The sequence below is a fragment of the Excalfactoria chinensis genome, chromosome 9, assembly GCF_039878825.1.
Source record: "Excalfactoria chinensis isolate bCotChi1 chromosome 9, bCotChi1.hap2, whole genome shotgun sequence".
Lineage (NCBI taxonomy): Eukaryota > Metazoa > Chordata > Aves > Galliformes > Phasianidae > Excalfactoria > Excalfactoria chinensis.
In genome coordinates, this window is record NC_092833.1 from 6,467,023 (window position 1) to 6,493,441 (window position 26,419).

At 36.0% G+C, this 26,419-nt stretch overlaps 1 protein-coding gene across 1 annotated transcript in view; it reads right to left on the minus strand.

Moving 5' to 3' along the window:
• The window catches only part of DNER (delta/notch like EGF repeat containing), a 97,517-nt gene that overhangs the window by 37,504 nt on the left and 33,594 nt on the right, over positions 1 to 26,419 (minus strand). The window contains exons 2-5 of the mRNA XM_072344597.1: positions 21,314 to 21,610; positions 13,964 to 14,058; positions 11,364 to 11,530; positions 602 to 747 (exon numbers count right to left, since the gene is read on the minus strand). Coding sequence (XP_072200698.1) covers positions 602 to 747; positions 11,364 to 11,530; positions 13,964 to 14,058; positions 21,314 to 21,610 — 705 coding nt within the window. The remainder of the gene's footprint in view (positions 1 to 601; positions 748 to 11,363; positions 11,531 to 13,963; positions 14,059 to 21,313; positions 21,611 to 26,419) is intronic.

Sequence of the window (26,419 nt, forward strand, 5' to 3'; positions counted from 1 at the left end):
AACATGCTTATTGAGAATTTAAATCACAAAATGGTAGCAGATGAACTATTATCGAATTCCCTAAATATGCCAGATTTTCTGTGTTCACAGCAGGCTCACAGCTGTTAATATTTACTCAACAGTTACTATTGCTTTTATCTCCCAAATGAATGCTATTAAAGCCAAATATTAACTGCACATCATTGTGCAGCATATTACTTTGTTAAAATGAACATGTATAGAAGGCAGCAGAGTATACAAGCTCTTGATCATAGAATGTCAGTCTGGTTTTGTCAAGGCAGTGTACAGCACGGAAAGTTAACACAAATGATTCTTTTTTCTTAGTTAATGGCACAAAGATATTATAGTGGTCAGTGGAACTGCTGTTGTCATTCTAATCTCTCAATATAGTGTTATTTCAAGGAAAGAGCACAGGAAGATTTCCAAACATTATCAAATTATTTCATAAATACAGTGTTATTTAGTAAGTTCCATGGTTTTTGAAGCCTATTGCACAGCAGCAAGGTAAACACATACTCAGAGGACCAAGAACAATTTCCCTTGCATTGATATTGGCACAAAAATTCCAAATTATACAAAGATCTTGATAAGTTCACCTTACCTCATCTGGTTTTGTGATACATTTTCCTTTCCCTGAACACTGGACTTTATCTGAATGACTTCCTGCAGGCATGCAGGTACTGACTTTCACTATCACAGTCAACCGTAAAGCCACAATGCACTTAGTAACTGAATCATTCAAAAAACCTTTAAAAAAAGAAAAATAAAATATTAATATATGAGAAAATACAAGAAAAAAAGTAGATGTTAATACATAGTGATGCTCTTCTGCTAGACAAACAAATAGAATTGAACATGATTGCTCATATTTCATAGACTTACCTAAACTTAATGCACGTAAACGCAAATTGGAATAGAGTTTGTAAGCACTTACCATAATGATTAACAAAAGAAGGAAAGGCTGGTGAAACAGATCTATCTGTAGGGCTCTAGTCTGCTTTCATTTCTTAGGTTTCTAATAATCGACCACTCTAGTCTGCTATCTTTTTGATAATTTATATACTTCCTTAAGTTTTTAATAGCAAGGAATATTAAAATCTATCTCAGTGGAGGAAAACATTCATATAAATTTCAGCAGTTAAACATTCATATAAATTTCAGCAGTTAAACATTCATATAATTTTCAGCAGTTACTTCAGGTAGAGCCAGAAAGCACGCAGATCATAAGCAAAATTACAATGGTAAAAGATGGACAATATCAGTGTTGCCTCTTTGATGTGCTCTGTGAGGATGTACTCCATTGGTATTCCTTTTAGTAGCTGCAATACAAGTTATATCTGAATGTCATACCTTGTCACTCTATGAGGTGATAATAGGTACTTTAATTTTATGGAATTGAAAAAAGAAATTTTTGGCTGGAAGCTACTAAAACACACTGGAGCACAACAACATCCTTATCACCCATATTTCTAACAGGAATATTTGGAAAATACAATATCTATAATTTTTTAAAAATATGACTGCAAAAGTACGCAGGAAGTATATGACACAATGTTTCTTCCTAATATTTTTCACTCTAAATTCTAAAATTCATTTATAGTATAAGTTTCAAAGGAATTTTCAAGATACCATAAAGCTTCTTGCACTATAGACTGGAAAGTGAACAATATTTTCTCAATTACAGAAAATAGTACTATATCAATAAGCATTAATAAGGAACAGTAATACACCAATTTCTCAGGAAACAGCTCGAAATTCAAGTAAATTCTCTTTCCAGAACAGCTGCTAAACATTACTTACATTCTGCACATGAAAGTCTCAAGTTTGACTAATTATACAAATTCCAAAGCAAATCATATGTAAGAATTCCTCTGCCTGTTCTTCATTTTTAGAACTCACTTTTTAAAATGGCGCTTTCTTTGAGCAATAAGTTGTCTAAACTAGAAACATTAAATCATGTCTTCAAACCAGCAAAATCTCATATCAGATACAATCATTATCAGCTTGAGTACAGCTTGCACGAGTCAGTTAAATATTCTATAAGACCAGATTAAAACTGTAAAAGGGACAGTTATAAATGTCTAACAGTCTGTTTTACCCAGTAGAAATTATTGCAATCTGCTGACCTCTTCTAAGAAAGCCAGTTTATTCTGGCCTCAGTACACACCTCCTTTTTGCCCATCTGCTCTAAAATGCAGCCAGAATTATTTCCCTTAACAATTGAATGTGATTGTCACAGGCAGTCATGCAATTATATGTGAATGCTTGGAAGAATGCGGTATTTAGAAAATGTCTTTGGGTTCACATTTTCTTGTCTGAAGCAGATTGTTACGTATTCTTCAGGACAGTTCCCTAAAGGAATATCAAATCAACCTTCTTTCTACTTTGAGTGCTGTTACTATTTTGGTATCTAAATCCCTTAGGCAAACCACTGAAGAAGCCATTATTCTCACTGGAATGCCACACGTTTTCCTGCAATTTCTAATTATCTCACCTAATTTCCAAAGACTAGATGGATTAAAATACAGCTATACATTTTTCCTTCTATAGAGGTTACATGCAACTTTCTGAATTCTTTAAATTCCATGACTAAAAGAGGGCTGCCTAATCATCTAAATACAACTCCCTGCTCAACACAGGTTAATTAATTCCTTCTCCAATTCCTGTAACAGTGACTGACATGGAGTAAGTTCTATTTTTAACTTCTAGGTACGAGAATATTTTCAGAAGAATGCTTACAGCTCCTTTCATCTGAGGTCTGAAGAAAAAGATTACAGTTGTTTACAGCAAAAGGTAATTTTGTTCATTTTAATCTTACCGGTTTTCTAAAGCTGGTTAAAACATAATGACATCAGAGTACTTCAAGTTGAACAATTTGCAGTTCAGCTAATTACAGCAGTAACATTGAAACAATTTTAAAACCTAATAAATGAGGATATGATGTGAGAAGTCATTTATATTGCAGAGGAGGCATTTTCAAGCTTTGTGCGCACGGAGTTGATAGTGTGAGAAATGCCTGAATGATTTCACTGGCAGTATGCTGGGTAAAATACTATACTCACTCCATCCTGGTAGTTCACCAACTTAAGCATAGTAGAGCAAAGCACATATGCTCCTATTTCTCTTACATGAAAAAGGTGAGAATTAAAAATAAGGAATAAAGTTTTGTGTTTGTTTTCTTTTTTTAATGACAATATTATTTATGTTCAGGCATTTTTAGAATTATCACATTGTGCCATTCAGATTACCATTTTAACCTTCATCCTAGCCACAACACGTGATTTCTTTGCATCTGTATTTAGTCAAGGCTATAGATTGAGTCTGCAGCCATATTCGCAACAGAGTAAGCAAGAGCTATTTGGCTTGTGTTATATTTATACTTGTGCTATCTCTATACTGTGAAGACAATCACAAGCATCTACTCTATTTATTGTCATGGTTTTGTGATCTGAGCATATAGTAGTAAATACAATTTAATTATACAAACCAATTTCCCTCTCTAACAGTAGCGTGTATCACTAACTCAAACAGTGATTGTTTATCTAGTAAATATAAGAAAGCTCAACACTTCTAATATGTGTTCAACTTTCAAAGACCTAAAAAAATGAAGCATATCAAGCATATAATCAAAGCATCATTTGTGAAAATTTACCATTATACACTGAAATAAGAAAGGCATCCTTCTGATTTGCAAATAGCCACTTGCTCATCATCGTTTCCATCTTTTCATGGTCTGGTCATTAAGGCCTACTATTATCCTCAGAGGCCTGATGCTAATACTGTTCCATGGAATCTAAAAAATTGGGTCAGGATTCCTTTCCTGGTTTGTATTATCTTATCATACAGAAAGAGAACACAAGTGCAAAACAGGTAGACAGTGACATGCATAATCTTTGACACAATACTTCTGGGACATCAGTACTGTAGGATGTTTGGACAGAACACCTGAGATCATTCTCTAAGGATACTGCAAGGTAACATAGCATCCAGGGACTCAAATATACAGCTACAGTAACAGAACTTCTACTCTGCCCACAAATCCTGCTATTTATAAGTGATACAGTTAATCTAAGCTCCCAACTTCTATACAAATCAGTACGCTCACCGTGTTTTGTCACAAAAGCCTTGGTCAAATACTGCTTTTGAAGGTAACATATCTCACTCCTATCATGATAAATAAGCTTTTGAGAGAATCAGTCAAAGATCCATTTCAGATACTTTTTTTTTTTTTTCTTCAAATGTCACATGAAACAGCAATTTTAAAAGTAATTTATTTTTTTTTTAATAAGGGACTGCAAAATTCCTTACTCCCCCTTGGCCCTTTACACCCATTAATATCAGTCACATTCTGTTTGAAAATGCTTTCTTCCTTCACTACAAACACTGAAAAGTCATCCTAAAGTCTGAAAATCAAACATACACTCAGACAACAACCATTACAATGATAGAGATGGTCAGGCTACAGCCTCAGTAACACTTCTGCACAGCCATAGGAAGCAGATTTACCATGATAGGCATATATAGGTATAATACAAAGCAAAATTGGGGTATCTGAAAATTATTACCAAAACTTTGGGAAGAAATAGCACACAACCTGACTTAGTTGGATGTACTTAGTGTATGAAAATCCCTAGGCAGATTGATTCTCCTCTATAAGAAAGAGAAAGAAAATGTCATTGTTACTAAACAATTAGAAAATTTAGTAATCTGATCATACTAAAACCTATGATGGGATTATTAAATATTCAGCTAGCAAGAGTACACTTAGGAAAGCACTTACATACAGCTTATTAAAGAGATGTGACAGTGGCTTAGAGTGTGACCTACCATGGCTTCAAGGACTCTGTTTCTTACTGGCCAAGATAATGGTGAAAGCCCTGTGAAGGGTGACAAGGCTGATCTACTGATAGATTTCCTATATCACATTTTCCCCACTGTGCTTATTTATCAGTATCTCTGAAATGCTGCTAAGCTGGCAGTGGACTATTTTGGGCACAAATGTAGACCACCAGAATTTCTGATAGCACACTTGGCAGAAGCAGTAAGAGTGATGGAATGCAAATGACATCGCTGGGCCTGTGGGAAGAGCAGCTGAGGTAGATTGTGTGAGTGGCAAGGTTAGCTAGGAGATATCTGTAGTGACTGACTCAGAAACACTAGAGTGGCTACTCTATACTTAGATACACCATGCCGTATGCTACACTACTAGCTGAAGATCTCAAAGCACGTTACAAGCTTTATTAAAATGTGCCTCACTGTTTCTTTTAAATTATGCATTAGTATCCTCATTTTACAGATCAGGTTAAGTAATTCATTTGAGATCTCACAGTGCCAGGAACCACGTGATCAACTGAATGTAAATATCTTCACAGTGAACTGGTCACAGGGAGTGTGACCTAAAGAGCAAAGGTTATTTAGATGTTAATTTAAAACATAACAGAATGTATTTTTTTAAAAAAAGTGAATAATCAAATGTTTATACCTACATAAATTTGAGACAAGTTGACCACGAAGAGCAGGGCGGGATATTGATCTTGGTCTTTTATTACAGCCGGATGCTTAGCATTTTCCCTTATATGACCATCCTTTGAAAAAGCCTTTGAAATTAGCCATCATCAGTCCATTTGCACTATTCTCATTACTGCTACTGCCTTTGTTTAAAAAAAAGCCATTCTCTGTCAGGTTAGCTCTTATGCCCAGACCCCTAGGGAAATGTTCACAGCTATGCACAGTGCTCAATACTGCCTGCAATAGGGCCATTCCAGGCAAATTGCAAGCACGAAAATGAAAATCCCATTACCAGAGCAGTTGTCTCCAAATTTCCCCACTGGCAAGGCTGACTTGCACGCAAGGAACCAGCACAGGTTGCAGCACAACGCTGAGCAGCACAGAGATGTGAACACTCCAAGAGAGGCATGTGCAGGGCAATGCAAAGTGATTTAATTTAGTTCTGAGTGAAGGAGGGTTAAGTCAAGTGACTGCACATACGCCATGGGCTATGAGCTCACAGAGATACTCAGCTGACACACAGTGACTTGTTAAAACAGGAGTCATGTCACTGCATGTGACACTGTTTGTGAATTCAATTCACACATTTCCTAATATGAAATAAATCTGCCCTATTTCAATTTGCCTACGTAAATAAATGCAGCAAACTGTTTTCTCTTGAGGGAAAGAGATGCTAGTTTTGAACATATATAGCACAAAACAATCCATCCATAAGGTCAGAATCAAAATTTGCTCCCTAAATCAAAACCGGAGTATGACAGAGATCTGAAAAACTGATGATTTACTTTTTTTAAGATGTGGCTCTAGATTATTTATTGTAATAAATTGTTTTGTACATTCAGTTTCATGCTGGCCACCTGGCATACCTGCAGTTCATATTAGTGGTGGATCAGTTTGAATTGCAAAATATGTCATCTCTGCATATATATGTAAATGTGGATCCCACACTTTTTAAAATGCACCAGATCACTTCTGCTTGAGGATACGGGCATTAATTTTCCTCACGAAGAAAAGTATTAAGAAATGGTGTCAAATTTAAGCAAGATGTCTGATAGCTGCTGACATTTGAATCATATCAGTGTTCTTCATCACACCATAAAGATGGTAAAGGATCCATTCGCAAGTGAGTTTGTGCAGGGACAAATTTTAAGATACTTTATAGTAATAGTTCAAGCCAGTTGGTTAAATTGTATTGATCCAAAAGGCTCAGCACCTTGCAGAAAAGCAGATTACACACCAATTTCCTGCTCTGCAATGAAAATAAGAGATAGAAATAAGCATTATAATTTAAAGATTTTGCTGGAGAATTTATTTTCAATTCAGATAAAAATACATTGTTCCCATTCATATTAAAAGCTAAATCTTTTGCTTTATTATCCATAACGTTTAATTGGAGAAATGGCAATTTTGCTAATAAACATCTTCCTTATTTTATAAACAATTAAATGAAAAGCTAACCTCGCAATATCCTGTGAAAGAGTTGTTTTTAAGCTGCATCACTGAAGCGCTAAGTAAAATGACAGGCGCACAGCAAATCAAATGAAGCTATTCACAAGCTTCTTTTAAAAATGATTTAAACAACACAGTTTCACAAACGTTTCTGGTATTTTACTTACGAGGACACAGAGGCTAAATACAAATCCCAGCTGTCTGACTTTGCTTTGCTATTTTTCCGAAGCGTGTCTCATCGCTGCAGTTCAGCAGCAGGCACATGAAGGCAGAGAGGCAGTCCTTTCAACATTTCACCACAGAAGCTGATGAGAAGCACTCTTTGTCAGCACTGACAGTATTGTAATAACCATGAACACACTGACATTTGCTTACTGTATACCACTGCAGGTATACCTATAGCAGCCTACAGGACAAACTGGAACCTACGCAAACTCCAGGAGGCACCTGTGGATGTGAGGCTTGCAGTGCCTTTAGTCATGAAGTACAGAAGTGCTCCCTTAGTGAGCAGGTAAATGAACCCAGTGCCAGAGTAAATTAACAGACTATGTAAGAAACAGATGGCGTACGGTGACTGAAAAATTTCTAAATCTCTCAGTATCAAAAGAATAAAGATGTTAATGCTTTTTCTGTGTTGCTTTTGCCCCATTCTGGATAGCAGATCGTATTTCCAGAATGAAAGTTCTTGTTTCCAATTAGATGCATGTAACAAATTATTGAATACTTGTGACAGAGATGCTGTAGAAGCTGAAAATGTCCTTTAACACCATTTTAAAAGGCCAGATGTAGTGCATTATTTCCTGTAAGAGAAAACGGCACAGTGTTGGGTGCATTAGCTCCCTCCCAAACATACAGCAAGCAGAACTTTCAGCTCGCTGTAACCGACTCATACCCAGCAGAACTTCGGTCTGAAATACCCATACACAGACTGACAGTGCATCACCATACTCATCTCACTTTTTCAGACTTGTAAAAATACACTTAGTGTGATTTCAATTTATTTTTTGGCAATAATTCACAAAAAATAACAGGTGTGCAACTGTAATGGGGCTAAGTTTCACAAATAGTTGCTTTCTTATATTCTAGTACAAAGAGAATGAATTAAAAGAAATAAAGATGTTTTGTAAATATGAGAATAGTTTATCAAGAATAGCTCATTAACTTCAAAGAGCATTGGGACAAATAGTGCGAAGCTGTAACTCCACTGATGTGAAAGGCAGACTTACCACGAATTACTATGCTTACACTTTGATCCCTTTGTCAGCACCTCTTATTTAAAATGATGATCAGTTCCCACTTCTTCCACTTCCTAACTATTTCTTTTGCAAATTTCAACATCATTCCTAGCATTTCACTTTACAGACTATATATTTTGGATGCAGATATTAAAAAAAAACCTGTTATCCAGAGAATACAAAATGCCTTTAATGACATGTTTTTTTCTCTCTTTTTCTTTAAGTCCTGAATTTGGGAGGAAAAAAACTTTCTAGTTCTTACATAATCAAACAAAGCATTTTGCTTGCAAACAGTCAGGCAGAGATCAACAGTCCACCTGATCTTTACTACAGGTTACTTTTGTCAAGGTAGATCAGGTTGTTTGTTTGCCTGCTGTTTTTCACACTGGCTGATAAAAACATTTTTTAATAAAACAATAAAAACTTTTAGATCGACAAATCAGCACATTATTTCCAACATTAGGTTCTTTTCAATCTTGTCTAAACTACTTTAATACTGTTTTCATAATTAGTCACCTTAAGGCAGCAAACACGACCAATGACATTTCCAAAAATGTTTAATCTTTGACATAAACATCATATTTGGGAGGGTACGGAAGAGCTATCTGAAGTGTCAAACTGGGTAACAAAGTTGGAGGCAACCCACAAGAAAGCGACTCAGGTAAGTTGAAGGCAAAAGATGAAAATGTTCCATTAGTCTCTCTGAAGGTGCCCTTTTTTCTCTTACAGTTCTAATTAACTTTGTGTTTTTAAAGGTCAAAGAGAACTGCATTGAATGAAATTTGCCAATTAAGAGATGAGTCCCTAAGAAAAAACAAAATTTTTTTGGACAGAAAAAGATTGAAACAGAAAGGCATGTAAAGAAAATACATGGAATCATTGCTATGCTTGCTGCACCCTACAGTCCTTTGAGTCCCTTCTGATTTTCTTTCCTAAGTATCATCACGCTAAATTACTGATGTTTGTTTTATAAAAATCACCCATTTCATAATATTTACATCCAAGAAGAGAGCTTTATTGGATGAGTATTAGTTATGGAAAGCAGGCAGAATATTTCTATACAGTTTTGAAGAAAACCCATACGATAGTGTTTTTTCTACAATAAATATTGATAGGTCATACAAACTTTTAAAATATAAAAGAATATGATTTCACATCCTTAACACTTTTGTGTTCCATTCTTTTACTGCTGAAGTGTTTTAATAAAATGAAATAATTCTGGGGAAAGCTATAACTAGACGAAGGCCACATAAAATAATCTAGTCCAGAAAACTGAAGAGTTATCTTACTATTAGACTGCATGATGGAGGAGAGTCACAACACTTCAGAACTAGCAGACAGATACACAGACAACATGTTTCATTTTCTGTCAAGAGCACTATAGGCAATTCATCCATTTGCAAAAATTTTAAGTAAGACTTATAAAAATTCAAGTGCAGTTTACCTGCCCTTATCTATACTAAGCACTCAGATGCACCCATTCATGAACGAATCACTGCTAGTGGAGACTCCCTGCTGTTCTGCACATGCATTTATGATTCATGTTCTTTATGTAAGCTAAATAACAACACAGTGACTGAAAAATCTACAAGAATATCAGAAGCAAAGGTTAAGAAAAAACAAAAAGTAGGTGGAAGTAAAATAAGAGGCCTCAGAAAACTTGTAATGCATGAGGTAAAAATGTACTGATGTTCTTGCTTATGAACTGAATTTGGTTTTATACCCATCAAGGAAAAGGTGTCTTTTTAACTTGCATACGGTTAACAACTCAAAGTAAAAACCCTCATGGCAGAAGGACACCTACACAAGCGAAAGTAGGACAAGGAAAACTGTATGAAAGAATTAGACAATATTCGGTTTAGGTGTTTACACCAGTAAAGTACATTGTATAGCCCAGCAAAACGTTCACTGAGCAGCTTGGGCCCCCCCTTCTGCCAGCTTGTTGACCAAGATAGGTATTAAGCTACATGGCCCTGACAGAGAAGGAAAGTCACGATTTATCCCGTCTTCAGCAAGTTTTTACCTATTTTTACCATACATTATCTGCCACAAAGCAAAAGCATATATATTTTCTTTTACCTAAGAAGGCAAACAAAGAGGTTTTTAATGCTGATAAAATAAATTCAAAACTAAACAATAAAAAAGAAGCTACGATTAAATATCTTGGAAGGAAGGAAGTAACAAGAAAAACATAAGGAACTAGAAAACTATTTGAAGAAATAACTATCACTAAAAGAAATCACTCCTGATGGTAATTAAATTACATGAACAATCATCATGCAACATCCTTGCTAAGAGACAACCCAAAAGAGAGAAATCATGGCACTACTTCTGCATTTGAGTTTCTTTCTGCATTGTATATGTGCCTAAAATTCAGTCCAATATTTCTGCATCAGGATGCTTTTTGAAGTTTACCAGCATGATAAGTTCATGATTTTAAGATGTAAAATATTTCAAGATCACAATAAATGCTGTTTTTGCAATCATGTTGGCTTCATATCATTGGTGCAATAATAAACCATGAACCCAGAAAGCTCAATTTAATTAAGCATATTATGTCCAGCATAAAGAACACATTTCAATCAGTATTATTTGCCATGCACCAAAAAACAGCATACCAGCCTATTTTCATTCTGTGAATTCCACAAAGATACTTAACATTTAACTGCCCAAGAAAATATACAGTATATTTATGGTCTTGTATTTACAAAGACAAAATTTGAAGACCAAAAGTGGTGCAAATAAATGCTTTCAGAAGACCAGAACTCCTACTGTATTTTTTATTGTGTATAGGCTTAAGCTTCCTTGCAACATATCTCGTGATATGGTATCTGACTGAAGCTTAACATGAACGTTTGGGCTTACTTGAGCTTTTACAAAAAAACTTTATAGATGATTAAAATAAAACAACAGAAATATCTTCCATCATCTGAAACTGGCAGGCAAAAATCACCATCTAGATTTGAACTGAACTGTGTCACTTGCGTAGGAATTTAGTGCAACTCCTGTCTGCTTTGACTGAATTAACATCTAAAACATGGTCACACCATCAAGTCTGAATTTTTCAGCAGTACATAAATTAAGAGAATTACCTCTTTGTTTCTCTGAATGTTGGGTGAGGTACCAAATTTCACCTAAAGGTGATAAACAGAAAGTCATCTTTTTACTCACCAATAAAGTAGTTGTTTCCTAATGCAAGCATTTCTTCAGAAAGTACAAGTCCACCCAGTGCCTGGAGGAGAGTGACACTTCTGCCATCAATGAGCGAACACTGCTTAAATCCAGCAGTTGTCACCTTCCATAGCAGGATAAGGGAAGCAGAAGCATCTTGTCTTATTCTAAGAAAATAAACAACAAGAATATTTATATACAGTGGGGGAAATTGGTCTTATAAGAAAGTACATCAGAGCGAAAAGCTTATTAACAGAGAAGGAGTACTTAAATATGGTGAATATGGCATCAGGAAAAGGTCTGAAGATTTTCATCACTTCCACCAAATTAAAGATATTTTTAACAATAACATCTGTATAATGTTATACCTAAGCAGATTTAATCATACAGAGTCTCAGTTTCTCATACCAGACACCAACTCAGAGTCCAAAAACAGTTTTATATAAAACACTACCTAACACTAGCCTTGTTCACTATTTGTATTTATATCTTTTCAAATAGTAGCTCCATTCTACAGCTAGAATGCTATCATTTTCTGCAGCTGAAACACATCCAGTCCTCCTACTGACTGAAGAACATTCAACATTCATTCAATACAAGGGATGCTGGTAGAAATCCTCTTTCATTTGCTATACCAGATCGAAGGGTCAGAACGGTTGATTCTTGTAAATCAAATGAGTTGCGTAATGCTCTCAAGGTCACTGAGTTCATGGTGCCTTCCTGAATATTGACAGGTTGAATAAACATATACAACTGCTTATGTACTGTCAGATCCACTAGGGAGCACTATATCTATATTGGTGTTGCTTTCCTCTTTGGATGCTTTTTTGCACTAATTTCAATAAAGAAAAAAATAAAAAAATAAAAATCTGTCTGAAGTATTTCTGGCAATATCCCAAAATTTTGCATTAATTTCACCTCAATGAATCACTACTGAGTATGACCAATCCCCCCACAGTTCAATCATAAGTCATAACCATCCTACTGCTGAAATGCTGCTAATTCTCTCTTGCTGAAAAGAAGCACCCAGATAACGGGGTAGATGCTTTGTTGCACAATTTCCTCTGTTAAGTGTCCCAATGCTACAAAAGTGGAGAGTGATTTCTCCCCTTGGCATTTATTTTTTTAACTTTTATATTGTATTTTCATAAAATATTTTATACACATATGCATCCATTTATTTATTTATTTAACCAGAAATGTAAAGTTCTCTCACTGGTGACCATACCAGGTAAGTAAATTTTTGACAGTATTTTGGGTCAACTTTAACATCAAACCCCATCACTACTCCCAGAGCTGAATGTCTCATTTTCAGTAACAACTTCTGTTAATATGACAGCAACCATTTATGTCACCCATAACAGTAAAAAATAATTACTGAATGGAAATCTTTTTGTTGTTTATGTATTCAACCATTGAAACAGAAATGTTATGTAGGTCTTTAACAAAGGAAATGCAATGCAGTGAAGATAGATACCAGTTTGCATTAATCTGCCAAAATAATAATAATAATAAAAAAATACTAAAGATAGACAGTATAAAAATGACAAAAACCAACACTTTGCACTCCACAAACTCCTTTGTAATGAGGACATTCCATCATAGGTTTTAAATACAGCCATAGAATCTACAAACGTCAGCTTATTCTTGATTTTAAAAAACAAAACACACACATTCACAGATCTCTTCCCTACTTAAGCTTCTCATGAATGAGAACGATTCAAAGTCCCGTGGGAAGCGTAGGACAGCTCCCACGTTTAACAGTTACAGCTCCTGACTGTCTGCAGCTTGTCTGCTTGCAGAAGTTTGTTTGTTTTTGTTTTTTTTTTCCAGTGAGCACGGCCTTTTTTAACTGAAAACTGGCATTCTAAAAGATAAGATGACAGTATGAGAAAAGCAGGCTATTTTGAGGAAATCTGAGCCTAAAATTGCAGTAAAGCTGAGAGCCAGAGAAGAACTGTGTTGGCAGATTCTTATCTGAAATAGTTTTCAATAGGAAATACCTCATCCCAGCTGACATAATCAGATCTCCCTATGAAGTCAGGTTCTGTTAATTAAAAGTTACAAAGCAGACCTTTTTCTGAAAAACTATGAGTTTGAAAGGGTTCAAACAGAGTAAATTCCAAGCTTTTAAAAATGTGGTTTGTAAGACATTAACATCAAAGATTTCCGCTGATTGACAACACCCAAAGCAATATTCTGGAAATTAAATACAAATATAAAGCATAAAATAACTGAAATGATTTAACCAATAACTACTTTCTACCAACAAGTGCATCTTCAGATTAAAGGGAAAAAAAAGTGTTCACTGCGTGAAGGAGAAAGGAAATATCACAGTTTTCCTAATCCTAATGCATTCAGATGGCCCAGAGACCATTTACATGCTTACATCTTCTGAAACGTTAAATACGTGGGAGAAGTTACACCAAGCAAAGAGCTGTTGTAGCAGTGATAGATGCATGAAGGCTTTCTGAAGTTCTTTCATGTACTTTTAACCATTAGACAAACCTAAGTTTGTGAAGAGCAGTTTTCTAAAATACCCAGGCAAATTAAAAGAAAAATGCTTTTATATTCCATAAGACGCAAAAAAGTATTTTTACTTTATTGATGTGTTCTGTGGGACTTCAAAAGAGACAAGACGGCCTCCAGCAGAGGTATTGGAACTGGCATTTCCACAAGCCACATCTGGAAGTATCTGAAAATATAAATAGTTTTAATTAATACTGAAGCACAAAACATGTCCAAAGAAAATGTGATCTCTTTTAAGTAGCACTAATAATACAGTAATCATCTTTTAATGATGAACTGAAACATTTATGTATTTATGCTGCCATTAAACAATATGAAAATTCATATAAACATCCATTCCATCTTAACAAAACCTTCCTGCACATAATCACCGACTTCTAAGTGTATCTTCCCTTAAAAATGATCATATCATTTGAAAAAATATGTATGGGCTTCTAGTCTTGAATTACTAACTAAAGCTCTAACATTTCCCACTTCCATAAATATCACTATCAGGAGATTTTTGAGGACAGCAGGCACTGATATTGTCTTTCTACTATATGGAAATGTGTTGGTTTGTTTTTTTTTCAAACTCAGATTACTTTTAAACATATTCTCTTCTTGCTCTAGCAAGGCCTGAAACTACTCTTTCCCAGTACAAGCTGTTTCTACTAATGATGTTTTCAGATGGACAAAAATGACAAACACGGTTGAGAGCAGAGGGGCTGATCTGCCAAGTCTCTGATAACCAGTCAGTCTCTCCAGTTGATAAGCTCCCTCGGAGTAATGAAGGCTGCAATGAGGTCTCCCCACAGCCTTCTCATCTCCATTCTGAACAAGACCAGCTCCCTCAGTCTGTCTTCACAGGAGAGGTGGCTTCCTCTGGACCCACTCCAACTGATCCACATCATGTAGAATAATAATTTATTAGGGTAGTTTGAAAACCATTACTATTTTCAATGACATCTTCATTTCATATACGTAATAATTTATATGGCATAATTGTTTTTTTTCCATCGCTTATATTAACATTATCTGCAGTTTTAATTAAGTAGTTCTCAAGTATCTTCATCACTTACCTATGAAATATCACCCTAGTGAAAAAAAAATAAAATAAAAATTCAATGTCACCTTAAAATTAAGGTTAAACAGAATTTGTGATGCTATTTTTCCAATCATCTGGAATGTGTGTGCAACCTTTGCACATTAGTTATGCTGGCAAAGAGAAAACTGACACCTCACACGTTGCGATGAATTAATCATCCATTACTGAAAAATCAGAATCTGATTTCTATTTTTATTTATAATTCACATGTTAAATGCTACCATGGAATATCTGTGAAAACACAAAAAATAGAAGTCCAGAGTATGATGCAAACAATTATTGATAAGGGTCTCAGAGTTGACTTGGACTCAGACAAGAAAAATGCTCAGTATTCACATCTCCCCAGAAATGTACAGATTACTCGACTCTTTTCTTTCTTGCTGAATTATCTTGCACATCTCATACGCATGCAGTTTATGAGAAAACAAACATGTAACTTATAATAAAATTAGATGCAATTATTATTTTTTTAAGAAACTCATCAAAAAGAACAAAAGATAATAGACCTATTAAGTCCTCTGAATCTTGGAAGTCAAAATTATTAAGCTAACATCCAAAGCTTGATGAAATTAAAATGAGTTTGGCTAACACTTTTCTTCTTATATACTTGTCCATATTCATAACATTTTTTCTTTGAGAATCTGTATGTCAAAGTCTTTATTCTCATACTCCTATAGTGCATCTAACAACATATTCAATATATTTTCAGAATGTCTTATATCTATTACCTTAGATCACAAGCAGGAAAAAACAACAACAAAAGTAATTTAAGCATTTAATTTACCTTACTATTCTACATTAGCAGCTTGGAAGTAAAGAGTATAAATCTCTGAAACTTAAGGGGGAAAAAAGCTCATGAAGCAAGAGTGGCTGCATAACACAAGCAATTAACCCTGTGAAAATGGGAAGAAAAAAGTACTCTGGTTTGTAAAGCAGTGAGAATTAAGGACTGTTAAGCATAAAAAGCACAAGTAGGAAATATTCTTTGGTAACCGAGAAAAGCAAAAAGTAAAATGCACGTTTGACCTCTGATAGGATGATTTGTAATGTTTGTTTTTCTTCTGCAAGAAGGAGCACCATTTATGACTGGCCCTGATTTCGTGTACTATGAACCTCCTAAAATATTTATCTAAACCCAGTAGGATGTGAAATAACAGAATTTCACAGCAGCTGAAACTTCACTTTTTTTTCCATTACAAAAAATGTTACTTGGATCAGATAAAACACACAAGAAGAAACAGCAGCATCCACAAGGAATAGAAATGGTGCCAGCACTACCCTACTTGAGACAAATACTACAAAGACAAAAATGGCATCTGATTTAGCAAATAAATCACATAGCTTTTCCACAGATCTGGGAACCTTGTATAAAGATTTCTAAGCATGTCTCTTTCCCATCTGAAAAGAGCTCCCTAAGAACTGAAAGACTGAAAAATGAGGACAAAGAAAACAAGTACATTACAGTAATACAGGGCAGTCAGAAGATGAAAACAACCTGTGGGTCTCACTCTAAGAAAGAAAAAAAAAAATAGTAGGAAATTTAAAACAGAACTCTGGGAAACAAAATTAAATGATTTTCAGAAAGAGCACATGATAAACTCTGCCTTATTATTCTAATTGCTCTTTAAATTTAAAAGTGAGATGGCTAAAGTCAAAAACACAAACAGACCCCCTAATGTCATTAAAAATAATCTCTGGGGAAGAAAAAATTAAAAAAATTATATGATGATAATGAGATCAAACTCTTCCAAAATTCCCCTGCTGCATTCAGTAGCACAGAAGCTTTAAGCCAGCAAGGAAGTTCCTCAGGGAACAGACCATAGATACAATACAAATGATGCAGCTATTTTAAAAATAGGTGCTAAAGAAAACAGAATCCACATGCACCTGCCAGAGCCTGAGGCATGCTTAGGAGCTGCTTACAAAGATAAACTCCTACATCAGCACAGACTATTCTGAAGATTTTATGCTCCTCAACACATTACACAAAGTTTGGAATTTTTTGAACTGATGATATGAAATACAGTATTCCTCTTTTTGTATTAGATTCTGTAAGTTTGTATCTAGATCACATTATTGGTGGATTTTTTTTTTTTAAACAGGGAACATAATACACAAAATCTATATTTTTGTTTCAAACATTTCAACAGCGTTAACATTCTGAGTCTTTCCATGACATAAATAAGAGAATCATTTGAGAAAACACGAGTGAAGTCTCCTCTGTCTCTGTTTCTACAACTTCTAGCTGGACTTCAAAAAAACAGCAGTGACTTGGCTAGAAGATTACTAAACTAAGCAAGAATAGCAGTATAAACAAGACTGAAAAGAATATCAGCTGCAGTACCTAAGAAGAGTTAAACAGACTCTTGCTTTTCCATATTAGACCTTTTCTGAAAATATTACATAGTGTGAACTGTGTAGATATTCTTCTGCTGGGTTCACCAACATATATGAAGAAAAGTTGGGCAGATTGGTCTGGAATTAAACAGAATATGTGAATGCACACATTATTCCCACACATTTTTCTGGAACTACATAAAAGAGAGGAATATAAACTTACTTTACAGAAGAGTCAAGACTTTTGGGGGGCTGAAACTATATGATCTTTAAGGACCCTTCCAACCTAAGTCATTCTACGGAAGTAGCACTTAAAAGGAAAAAGAAAATAATAAGGTCTGTGCTTAAAATTTTAAACAGATTTGGGAAAAAAAAAAAAAAAAAAAAAAAAAAAAAAAAAAAAAAGTTAGGTTAATAGAAAGAGTAAGAAACTGGTCCTTTGAGAAAACCAAGACTGCGCACTCGGGTGGCCTCCCATGAAGACTGACAAAGTCATTAAGAAAGATGGCCTTTTCTCTTCAGTAGCACAAAAACAGAGTAGATAAATGAGGTATGAAGAATGCTCTTGCAAATGCTTTTTAAAATCTTCTTCCAAAGGATTGTACACTAACTTTAAATTCAATAAGGTAAATTGCAAAAATTACAGTTTTGCCCTTTCTAAACACATAATTGCATTTCCACCAAGATAAGGCCTGCAGAATTTCTTCTTTTCCAAACCTCTAAGGGTGATGAGAAGTATCTTTTATTTCCAAGGAAATAGAAAATGTTTGTCACCTTTCTTTATGCGAGAGAAAAATACTACAGAGAATTTAAAACAGGTACGATGTTGACTAAAAGACCCTGAACTTCTGTCTGCAGGGAATTAAAAAGAGAGGAGCTGCAGGAAAAGAAAAGCCATTGTAATAGAATGAGAAGAGGGAGATCAATTACTATCTTCTCTTAGTCAAAATGCCAAGCAATAAGCCATGATCATTCTGGCACAGAAATCCCATTCAGGACAGATTTATAAAAGAAAAGCGGAACCCTTATCCGGCTGCATGGGAAAACTACTGCTTCCAATAAGCTGGTGTCATATAGTCTAAACCCCACAAGTGAATTTGCTTCTACCCTCAAGAGTTTCACATAGGATGATGCTTGAAAGAAAACCAGAACAGAAAGAAAATGAAGGCTTACATCTAAGATATCTCACCAGTGGGAGAGGAAAGCAGAAGTGTTTAGAGTAGGAGTGTCTCTAAAGAGCACCAAGGGAAGGCTGACAGACTGAGTCCAAAAACAGTATCAAATGAAGGAGCCTTGCCAGCTATTGTAGCTCTGAAATTTAACATAAGGAAGTCTGCATATCTACCCAGAAAATTCCGTCACAGGCAGTTCATGAGTATAGCTCAGCTCTTCTGAGCTAAAATGGCTTTGAGTAGTCAGCAGTCACACTGCCAAGAGGATCCACTAACCAGAGATTCTGAAACACAGCAATACTCCAGTCACCCTAACAAAACTTTGTATTTATGCCACAGGTTACTACTTTTAGCAACAGAGAATGCACTCAAGATTCAAAGATCTCTCTTTCAAGCAGAATTATTCTTTAAGCATATCCATTTGTTGCAGAACAAGAGCACCCTCTTTCAGAAGCTTCCACCTGAACCAGCCACACTGATTTAGAAGACATATAGTTTACTGACTAAAACCCACGTAAAACAAGTTTTGTCCATGTTGCAAGGAGAATGACAAGCTTATCATCACTCTAATCACTAGTTCCAAAGCCTAGAATCTGAGTGGTAGCATTACAGTATAAATATAAGGTTAGTGTAGGACTCATGTTTAGGATTCTAACTCCTGGTCATGTACCTGGCAAATCACTTTACTGCTCTGTGCTTCAGTATCTCCATCTACAAAATGTGAATAATACTACCGATTTCCTCATTTCCTCTGGAAAAAAAATTAAAAAAAATAAAAAATTTAAAAAAAAATTGAGCACTATTAAAGGAAAGTAATATACAGGAGTAGGGCACTGCTATTCTAACAGTTGATTTTTACACAGAAACTTTTATTGAATCTATTATTTGATCAGGATTAATGAGATCATTCCATTTTTTCCCTATTACTCAGTAATATCTATCTTTTCCACACTGTAATACAAAAGATCATTGGACTGGGGAAGTTTTGATTGCTAGTTTTATCTTTCTTGCAAGTAGAACCATTTCTTTAAAAAAGCAGGAAAAAGGCAGGAAGAAGGAAGATCTCTCTTTTGACTCCTGAGCACAAAGATAAACCCATCATATTTTGGAAATCAACAGAGTCTAATATTTTTCTCAGGATGGTCTGTGTTTGTAGACCTCAGCCTGTTCATCAGGAAATGACTAATTTGTTATAGCAAGACCAGTCAGAGAAATGAAACAGTAACCAAAGGTATCTGCATGTTGTCTTCTGGTGCAGGTCTTATTAAGAACATTCGGTCAAGTACTCACTGCAAAGTATGTCCATCTGAGGAACGCAAAAAATGTCCAATTGCAAACACACATCATGCCTCTCTTAGAGGATTTATTTCTCTCAGGAGTTCCTAAAACTTCCTGAAAGAGCTTCCATGGAAAATTCATCCTTGAAAGACTGAGAGAGCATTCACATGGAGAGATTCTGGCAAAATTTCTCTCTGAGTAGACAGACAGTCAGTCTGAAGAGCATTGGTTCACTTGTGGTATCAGATTAAGGTGAAAAACAGGTCAGCTTGGAAAGCTGACAAACAAAAAACCAAACACCAAAAAGCAATAGCATCCGTTTCCACCTCCTGCTCTCAAGGAAAATCAAAAGAGTAGATTTTTGCAATTAAAAAAAAAAAAAAAAAGTTATTTCATTTTACTCTATTTTATTTTTGCTTATAAGTTAGTGTATGTAAGGAATAAGCTTGGCAAAGCCTTTAAAGCAATGAGAAAATGTAGTATTTTTCTGCTTAACACTGAAGTTTTTACTCTTGAAGACTTCCACCAAAGAGGCTTTGAAACACAGACCCTCGGGCATACCAGCTCTCCCTTTGGTTTAATGTAAGATCAGAGACAATGTCTTGAATTAGCAACTGGAATGTTTCTTCCTAAGAAGTCTCTCTCCCCTGCTATGAGTTCCAAAGAACAGAAGATCACTATGCTACATGGAAAAATACTGTGAAAAACACAAGACCCATTATAACAAATTAAGAACATATAAAGCCAAGTACTTTCTGTGATAGTGTAGTGTAACAGCTCTTAGCATTTGTGATTGATAAGCTATATGTATTTGTCAGATAAGAGAAGACATACAGACAAGTGAATTTCAGTTATTAAAGCAACCAATTGTGAAGAATCTGAAATGCCTACTGAATCCATCTGAGACACAAACCAGGCAGAATGTTACTTATACAATACCAGATCACAGATTGAGGAATACACACAAGGCGAGGCAGGCACAGTGGGAAGGACATGCCCTTAATTGATCAGGACATTGAAAGCACCCAAGCAGAGATTACATTGCATTTAAACTAATAAAAACAGATCATTGTTTGTTTCTGCTTCAGTGCTTTCTCTCCAGTCTTCATCGTCAGTGCCTGACATATGTTCTACTGTAAAATAGATGCGGGTAAAGGTATTTCAAAAAATAAAGCTTGGTCCTCCAGACACTGCCTACCGGAACTCTCATTGAAACAAAATACAGCCCTATAACTACTTATATATAGCTTTCCCTAAATTTATTTCATATTTGGAGATATGGGGTCATATGAACGACCAGAATAAAACATTCTCATTTTGAAGAAATACCCAGTGCAGTATTTGTGAAAGACCACTCATAAGCTCATTACCTTTAATAAATACCTTTTCTCTGTGTGTTTAATTTTAACAGCAGATTAACTCAGGGTAGAAACCGTATCTTCAGCCCACTCATCTAGAGAGCCCTGACATCGTGCACAAGTGACACAAGTGACATGCCAACACTTAGAAGTGATTTTCTGTGTGTTTTTATTTAAACAGAATATTCTCACCTCAATTTCATCCCATTTCAGGTCCACAACTTTCTGTCCTGCCTTTGGCTGCCATGTAGGTAGCGTCACTGTTGCTCTTGAGTGAGGCAGAATGACGTCGGGCTCCAGTGTGGAGGTGACAGGCCTGCTTTGTCGTGGAGAAGATGCCTCTGCCTGCTCGGGGTGTGGAGGGCTGAGCCGTGAGCGCTCGCAGTTTGCTCCTTCGTAGCCATCACTGCAGGCACAGAGGTAGCCATCCCCACTGGTGCTGCAGTTACCATGGTGACAGGGGTTGCTGGCACAAGGGTCTGAAATGAACTGAGGAAAAAAACCATCATATAGGTCAATTACTGCATATAAAAGATTTATTCATGAGCTTTAGAAACACCGTAAAACAAGATTCTTTTCCCCTTCTGTATTTACCTTCCAAACATATTTAAGAACCAAGCTCACCTTTGATACAACTTCAAGGAAGCAAATTCAAAGGATTAAAGAAGAATATTGACTAATCTATATTCATCACTGCTCTCACAATATTCCATGCAAAACTCACTGTGAACACACCCAAGCAACGTGACAAACATGAAGTAGGAGCACGGCTACCACTCACAATCTGTAATTTTCAGAACAATCTTTGGAGTAATGTGACCAGGGAAAACAACAAAACCTAGAAATGTGAGGCAGTAACAGCAGTGGGAATGGGATACAGAGCTCACACAGGTCACCGTGTCAGGAAGTTGCTGTACATTGTCAGAGCTAAGCACATCGTGTAATCCTATTTGTGGACATAAATTCAATTTTAAAACAGCTGGGCCTTTTGCCTGCACTTCATTTAGTGGGCAGCAGTTTCAGTATCTTACTCATTCTTGTGCTGAAAACTTCCTAACAGGAATTACTGGGATGGGGATGGGGGGGGTAGGGAGCTTCTTTTTGTCATGGTTTTATGTCATGGTTTTTTAAGGCAGCATTTGTGATAGATTAGAACAAGACAGAGCTCAGCGACGTGAGAAAAATCCTGCTCTATGCTCACCTGCTTTCTTCTGATTCCTGCCTTAGATTTATCCACAGATAACTTGTACTCCATTTCTTAGGTCATCATTGACTTGAAGGCTATATGCCTCTTCACTCCTCCATGCTGGAGCTACACAGCTCACTAACAGAGCACACTTTCAGACTACTCCCAGGTTCCACCTGACGAGCTTAGCCTCCTGGGGCAGGACAGAACCTCTATTTGTGATCATCCTTACAGCGGACACCCCAACATTTAACACTGCTTTTTGCCAACACATCAATGTTTTTGTTTGTTCTGAAAATCAATTCCTGATATCACCTAAGACATTTTTGCCTTAGTCAGAGCGACATCACACTGCTGACTCACTGTCATCACTTGAGCAACTAATACAGCCAGGCAGCTCCCTTAACTTGTCCTCACACTGATCATCAATCCACCACTGCAAACAGACATCATTTGTCTCCACAGGCAAATTTCAACCAAGTGTCCCAGCCCCTAAAGTTAGCCAGCTTTTTCCTGCACAATATCCCACTCCTTCCCTGAATAAGCACTGTTGCTTCTTATTCTATTGCTCACTACAGCACCACAGTTAACGATAGTTATATCAAATGTTTAATAATAAATAAGAATTACATAAGCTGCATATATCTTTAATGCTATAATTGCCGTCCCTCTAGAAATAACCAGGAGTAACTTCACTATTAGCAAAACACATCAGGCACTTAAAGTCCATAATTTCAGAATCTTTGGGGACAAAGTAATTATTGGATCTACACATGGAATTTTCCCTTCCCATTCGTTCAAAGCCCTGGTACCAGGGGCACCAAATCCTAGTTTTAACTCTTCTTTTTCTAACAGTGTCCTTTTGTTGACCTTGGCTGGAACTTTTCCTTTTAATGGAATTTTTGTGTACTCCAGCTTCTGTAATAGCTTTTGGACAGCAGAGGACGCATTATTATGAATGTCAGCTTCAGAAACAGTTAATTATGAATGTTAGGTTGTTTTTTTTTTTGCTGACTGATGCAGAAGAATTAGAGGCCACACAAGAGAATCTGAACATACTAATATATCTAAATACTGTCTAAAATATACAGCATGCTCACTTATCTTGCCGTTCAGTTGTAGCTATGGATGTTATTTGCTTTGCATGGGGACATACCTCGTACTAGGTGATACATTAGACATCAGGCACAAGCTCTGACTCTTCCTCACTTTTAAAAACCAAGTGTATACTGAATTTGTATATACCTCACATATCAAGAATCAAAATGTGGATTTTCATGACTAGGTTGGTTTATTTCCTTAGTCTCTTTCTCCTTCAAATCAACAGAATAAATAAGTTCTTAGAGAACACCTCAATCACCAAAATCATAAGCTATATAAGCTATGTAAGAGAAAAGAAGAAGGAAAGGAGGAAAGGATTTCAGGAAGGAAAAAAAAGAACAGTTCTGTTCTACAGTTTGTCAGCTATATTTTAAGCTTGCTCTCACTTCCAAGCAGCAGAAGTTTTCACAGCACTTTCCCTTTAAGACTGCTGAAGAAAAAAAAATTGTTTTATGGTGAAGAAAGCCCAGACCAAATCCAGTTTGCAGCAGTTTGTCTCATTCCAGTGGCTTGAACTAGATCTGAGTCTCAAAGACACGAAGCTCTCCTGCTATTGCATAAGCTCTTCACTTATTCTTTCACAACCTATCCAAACTCACATCCATTCCATTCTGAGGAAATTTAATTGTTCTTGTCACATTTGATATGTTAACACAAAAGGAAACGAGGTTTCACAAAGGGCACTTCTTTTCCTCTCAGGTCAATACATCCATTCATTTTATGATCAAAATAATCAAAAGTGCACTGTGATGGACATGTAGATGCGGCTGTAAACTGGCTTGAGCTTGTCCAAGCACTGAATGGAAATGGTTGTGCTCAAGATAAGCAGCAGTTATTACAACGTGCCACGCACTGTGTGCCTCTGGAGCTGTCACTGATGGTCCACACACATCAGTGAAAACATTTAAGTCTGTTTGTTTTACATGAAGAATTAAAATAGATGAGTGTAGATGGGGAACTTTGCAATGTGCCCTCTCAGAACTGAGCTTTATGAATTACTTCACAAGATTCAAAAATATGATTCCCTTTTCTTAGTTACCATTAATTCTACAGCTCTTATTTTTTCTTTCTCAAAGCTTACCAAAACAAAGTTAGAGCAGAGAGGAGCGAACCCCTCCCATGCCCTGCTGCCACCACTCCTTCAATACAGCCCAGGACGCAGTTGGTCCTCAGGGGTGCACACTGCTGGCTCATGTCCACTGCTACACAAAGAAGAGGAGGATGCAAGTAACAGGAATTTGATCATTATCTATTTGTACAAGAATGACACATAACATCTACCAATTTTATTTTTATTTTTTCCCTTTTTAAGATGTGGAATTTTAAGACCTTTATCGAGAAAGTCTATTTAGTATGCAGGTCTCTTGTTTTCATCCCCATTTCTCCATTTAATAGTCTGTCTGTTTTCATTATACACTCACTGACTGGTATAGTAGCAGTTGCAGTGCCTAGCTGACAAAGCTGAGTTATATTATAACATCTTTTGTACATAATTACTATTTCATATGCCTAAACAGATGTAATTTGTTGAGTATTTTTTAAACCAAAATCCTAAGACAGATGCATACCAAGGTGACCTTGATACTGCAGTTCATTTTCCAAAGGCAGATCGAATATAAACACAGGTATGATACAAATGGTAGGCTTGCATAAGAATCACACTCACAAACACAGATTGTTCACCAGTCAGCCCAATTGTTTCCTAAGGATTTAGTTTCAGATAAAACACTGTGAGATGTATATCTCTGCAAGATCTTTTCACCAGTACTAAATGACAATTTGTATTAAATGACAGTTTGTCACATAATGCTCATTTGGTGTCTCTTCAGTGTTAGTCCCTCTTGTTCTGCCTGGAAACACTTAGGACACCCCAGAGAGCTTAAAGAAATAAAAAGGTAGGTCTAAAAAGAAGGCCAAAATGAGCTGCTGAACACTATGCAGAGCCTTTCTTCCACCTGCAACTCTCCTCTTAGTTGTGTTAGCACAGAACTAATTTGGGGCTCTTTTTATTGTGACTTTTGCCATAACAGATAACAGTATACCATCTTCCAGCTTGGCTTCAGTAAAATACGGAAAGAACAAAGTCCAGCTCTTAATTAGGGATTCAGCTAATTGTTCAAATCTGTTCTACACACTGACTGCTAATCTGTTAACAAAGCCAAGCTGCCACAGCAATGTCACAGGCTGCTTTTTCACACTCACCAGTAGCACCCATTGCCTTCAAAACAATGGTCAGAAATCAAAAGTCAGCACAGTCCAAAAGCCTCCAGACTCTCTGAGATGATTTTTCCAGTTACAGGATGAAAACTGCAATTTTCAAATAAGTAAACTGAATTTAGCTGGTTGGGATTTAGACTAAATGCATCAGTTTGCAAGTATTCAGGTAAAAAACATCCTAGGAGAGATTTATATCAGTAGAATAAAGTGGCACCTCTGTTGCTGAAGAAATACCCTAATATGGAAGCAGAAAAACAGGTAGAGATCATGTAAAGATTCACCCTGTATCACCTCCATCCTGCATCACCAGCACTGAAAAAGGCTCAGATGCCCCAAGTTCAAGCTATGCACTGCCTATTAAAAATTATCAACTTTTGAATACGATAGAAAGAAAATAATTAAAATCTAAATTAAGATTTTATCTGTTTGTTTCAGATACAGTAAAAAAAAAATTTTTTTTTTGAAAGTTCTTTTTAAGCACATCTGAAACATGAAATGTTTGCATACGTATCCAGTTATGAAAAGGAAATGGAAACTCAGAAATGAAAACAAAGATTATCTAGAAATGTAATCTCTTCAAAAGAATAGCTGTTATCTTTGCACTGTTATTCAAACGTAGACTGATTCAGACCTTCAATCCACTGAAGTTTTAAATTCCATTCTATCACACATTCAACATTTATGTAAATGAGGAAACCAAAGAAAAGAAAATAAGAAAATTGAGATGAAAAAAAAAAAATAAAAAATCAGCTGTTCCAAAGAGAAGTGTCCACAGAAACAGCACTGCAATGAGT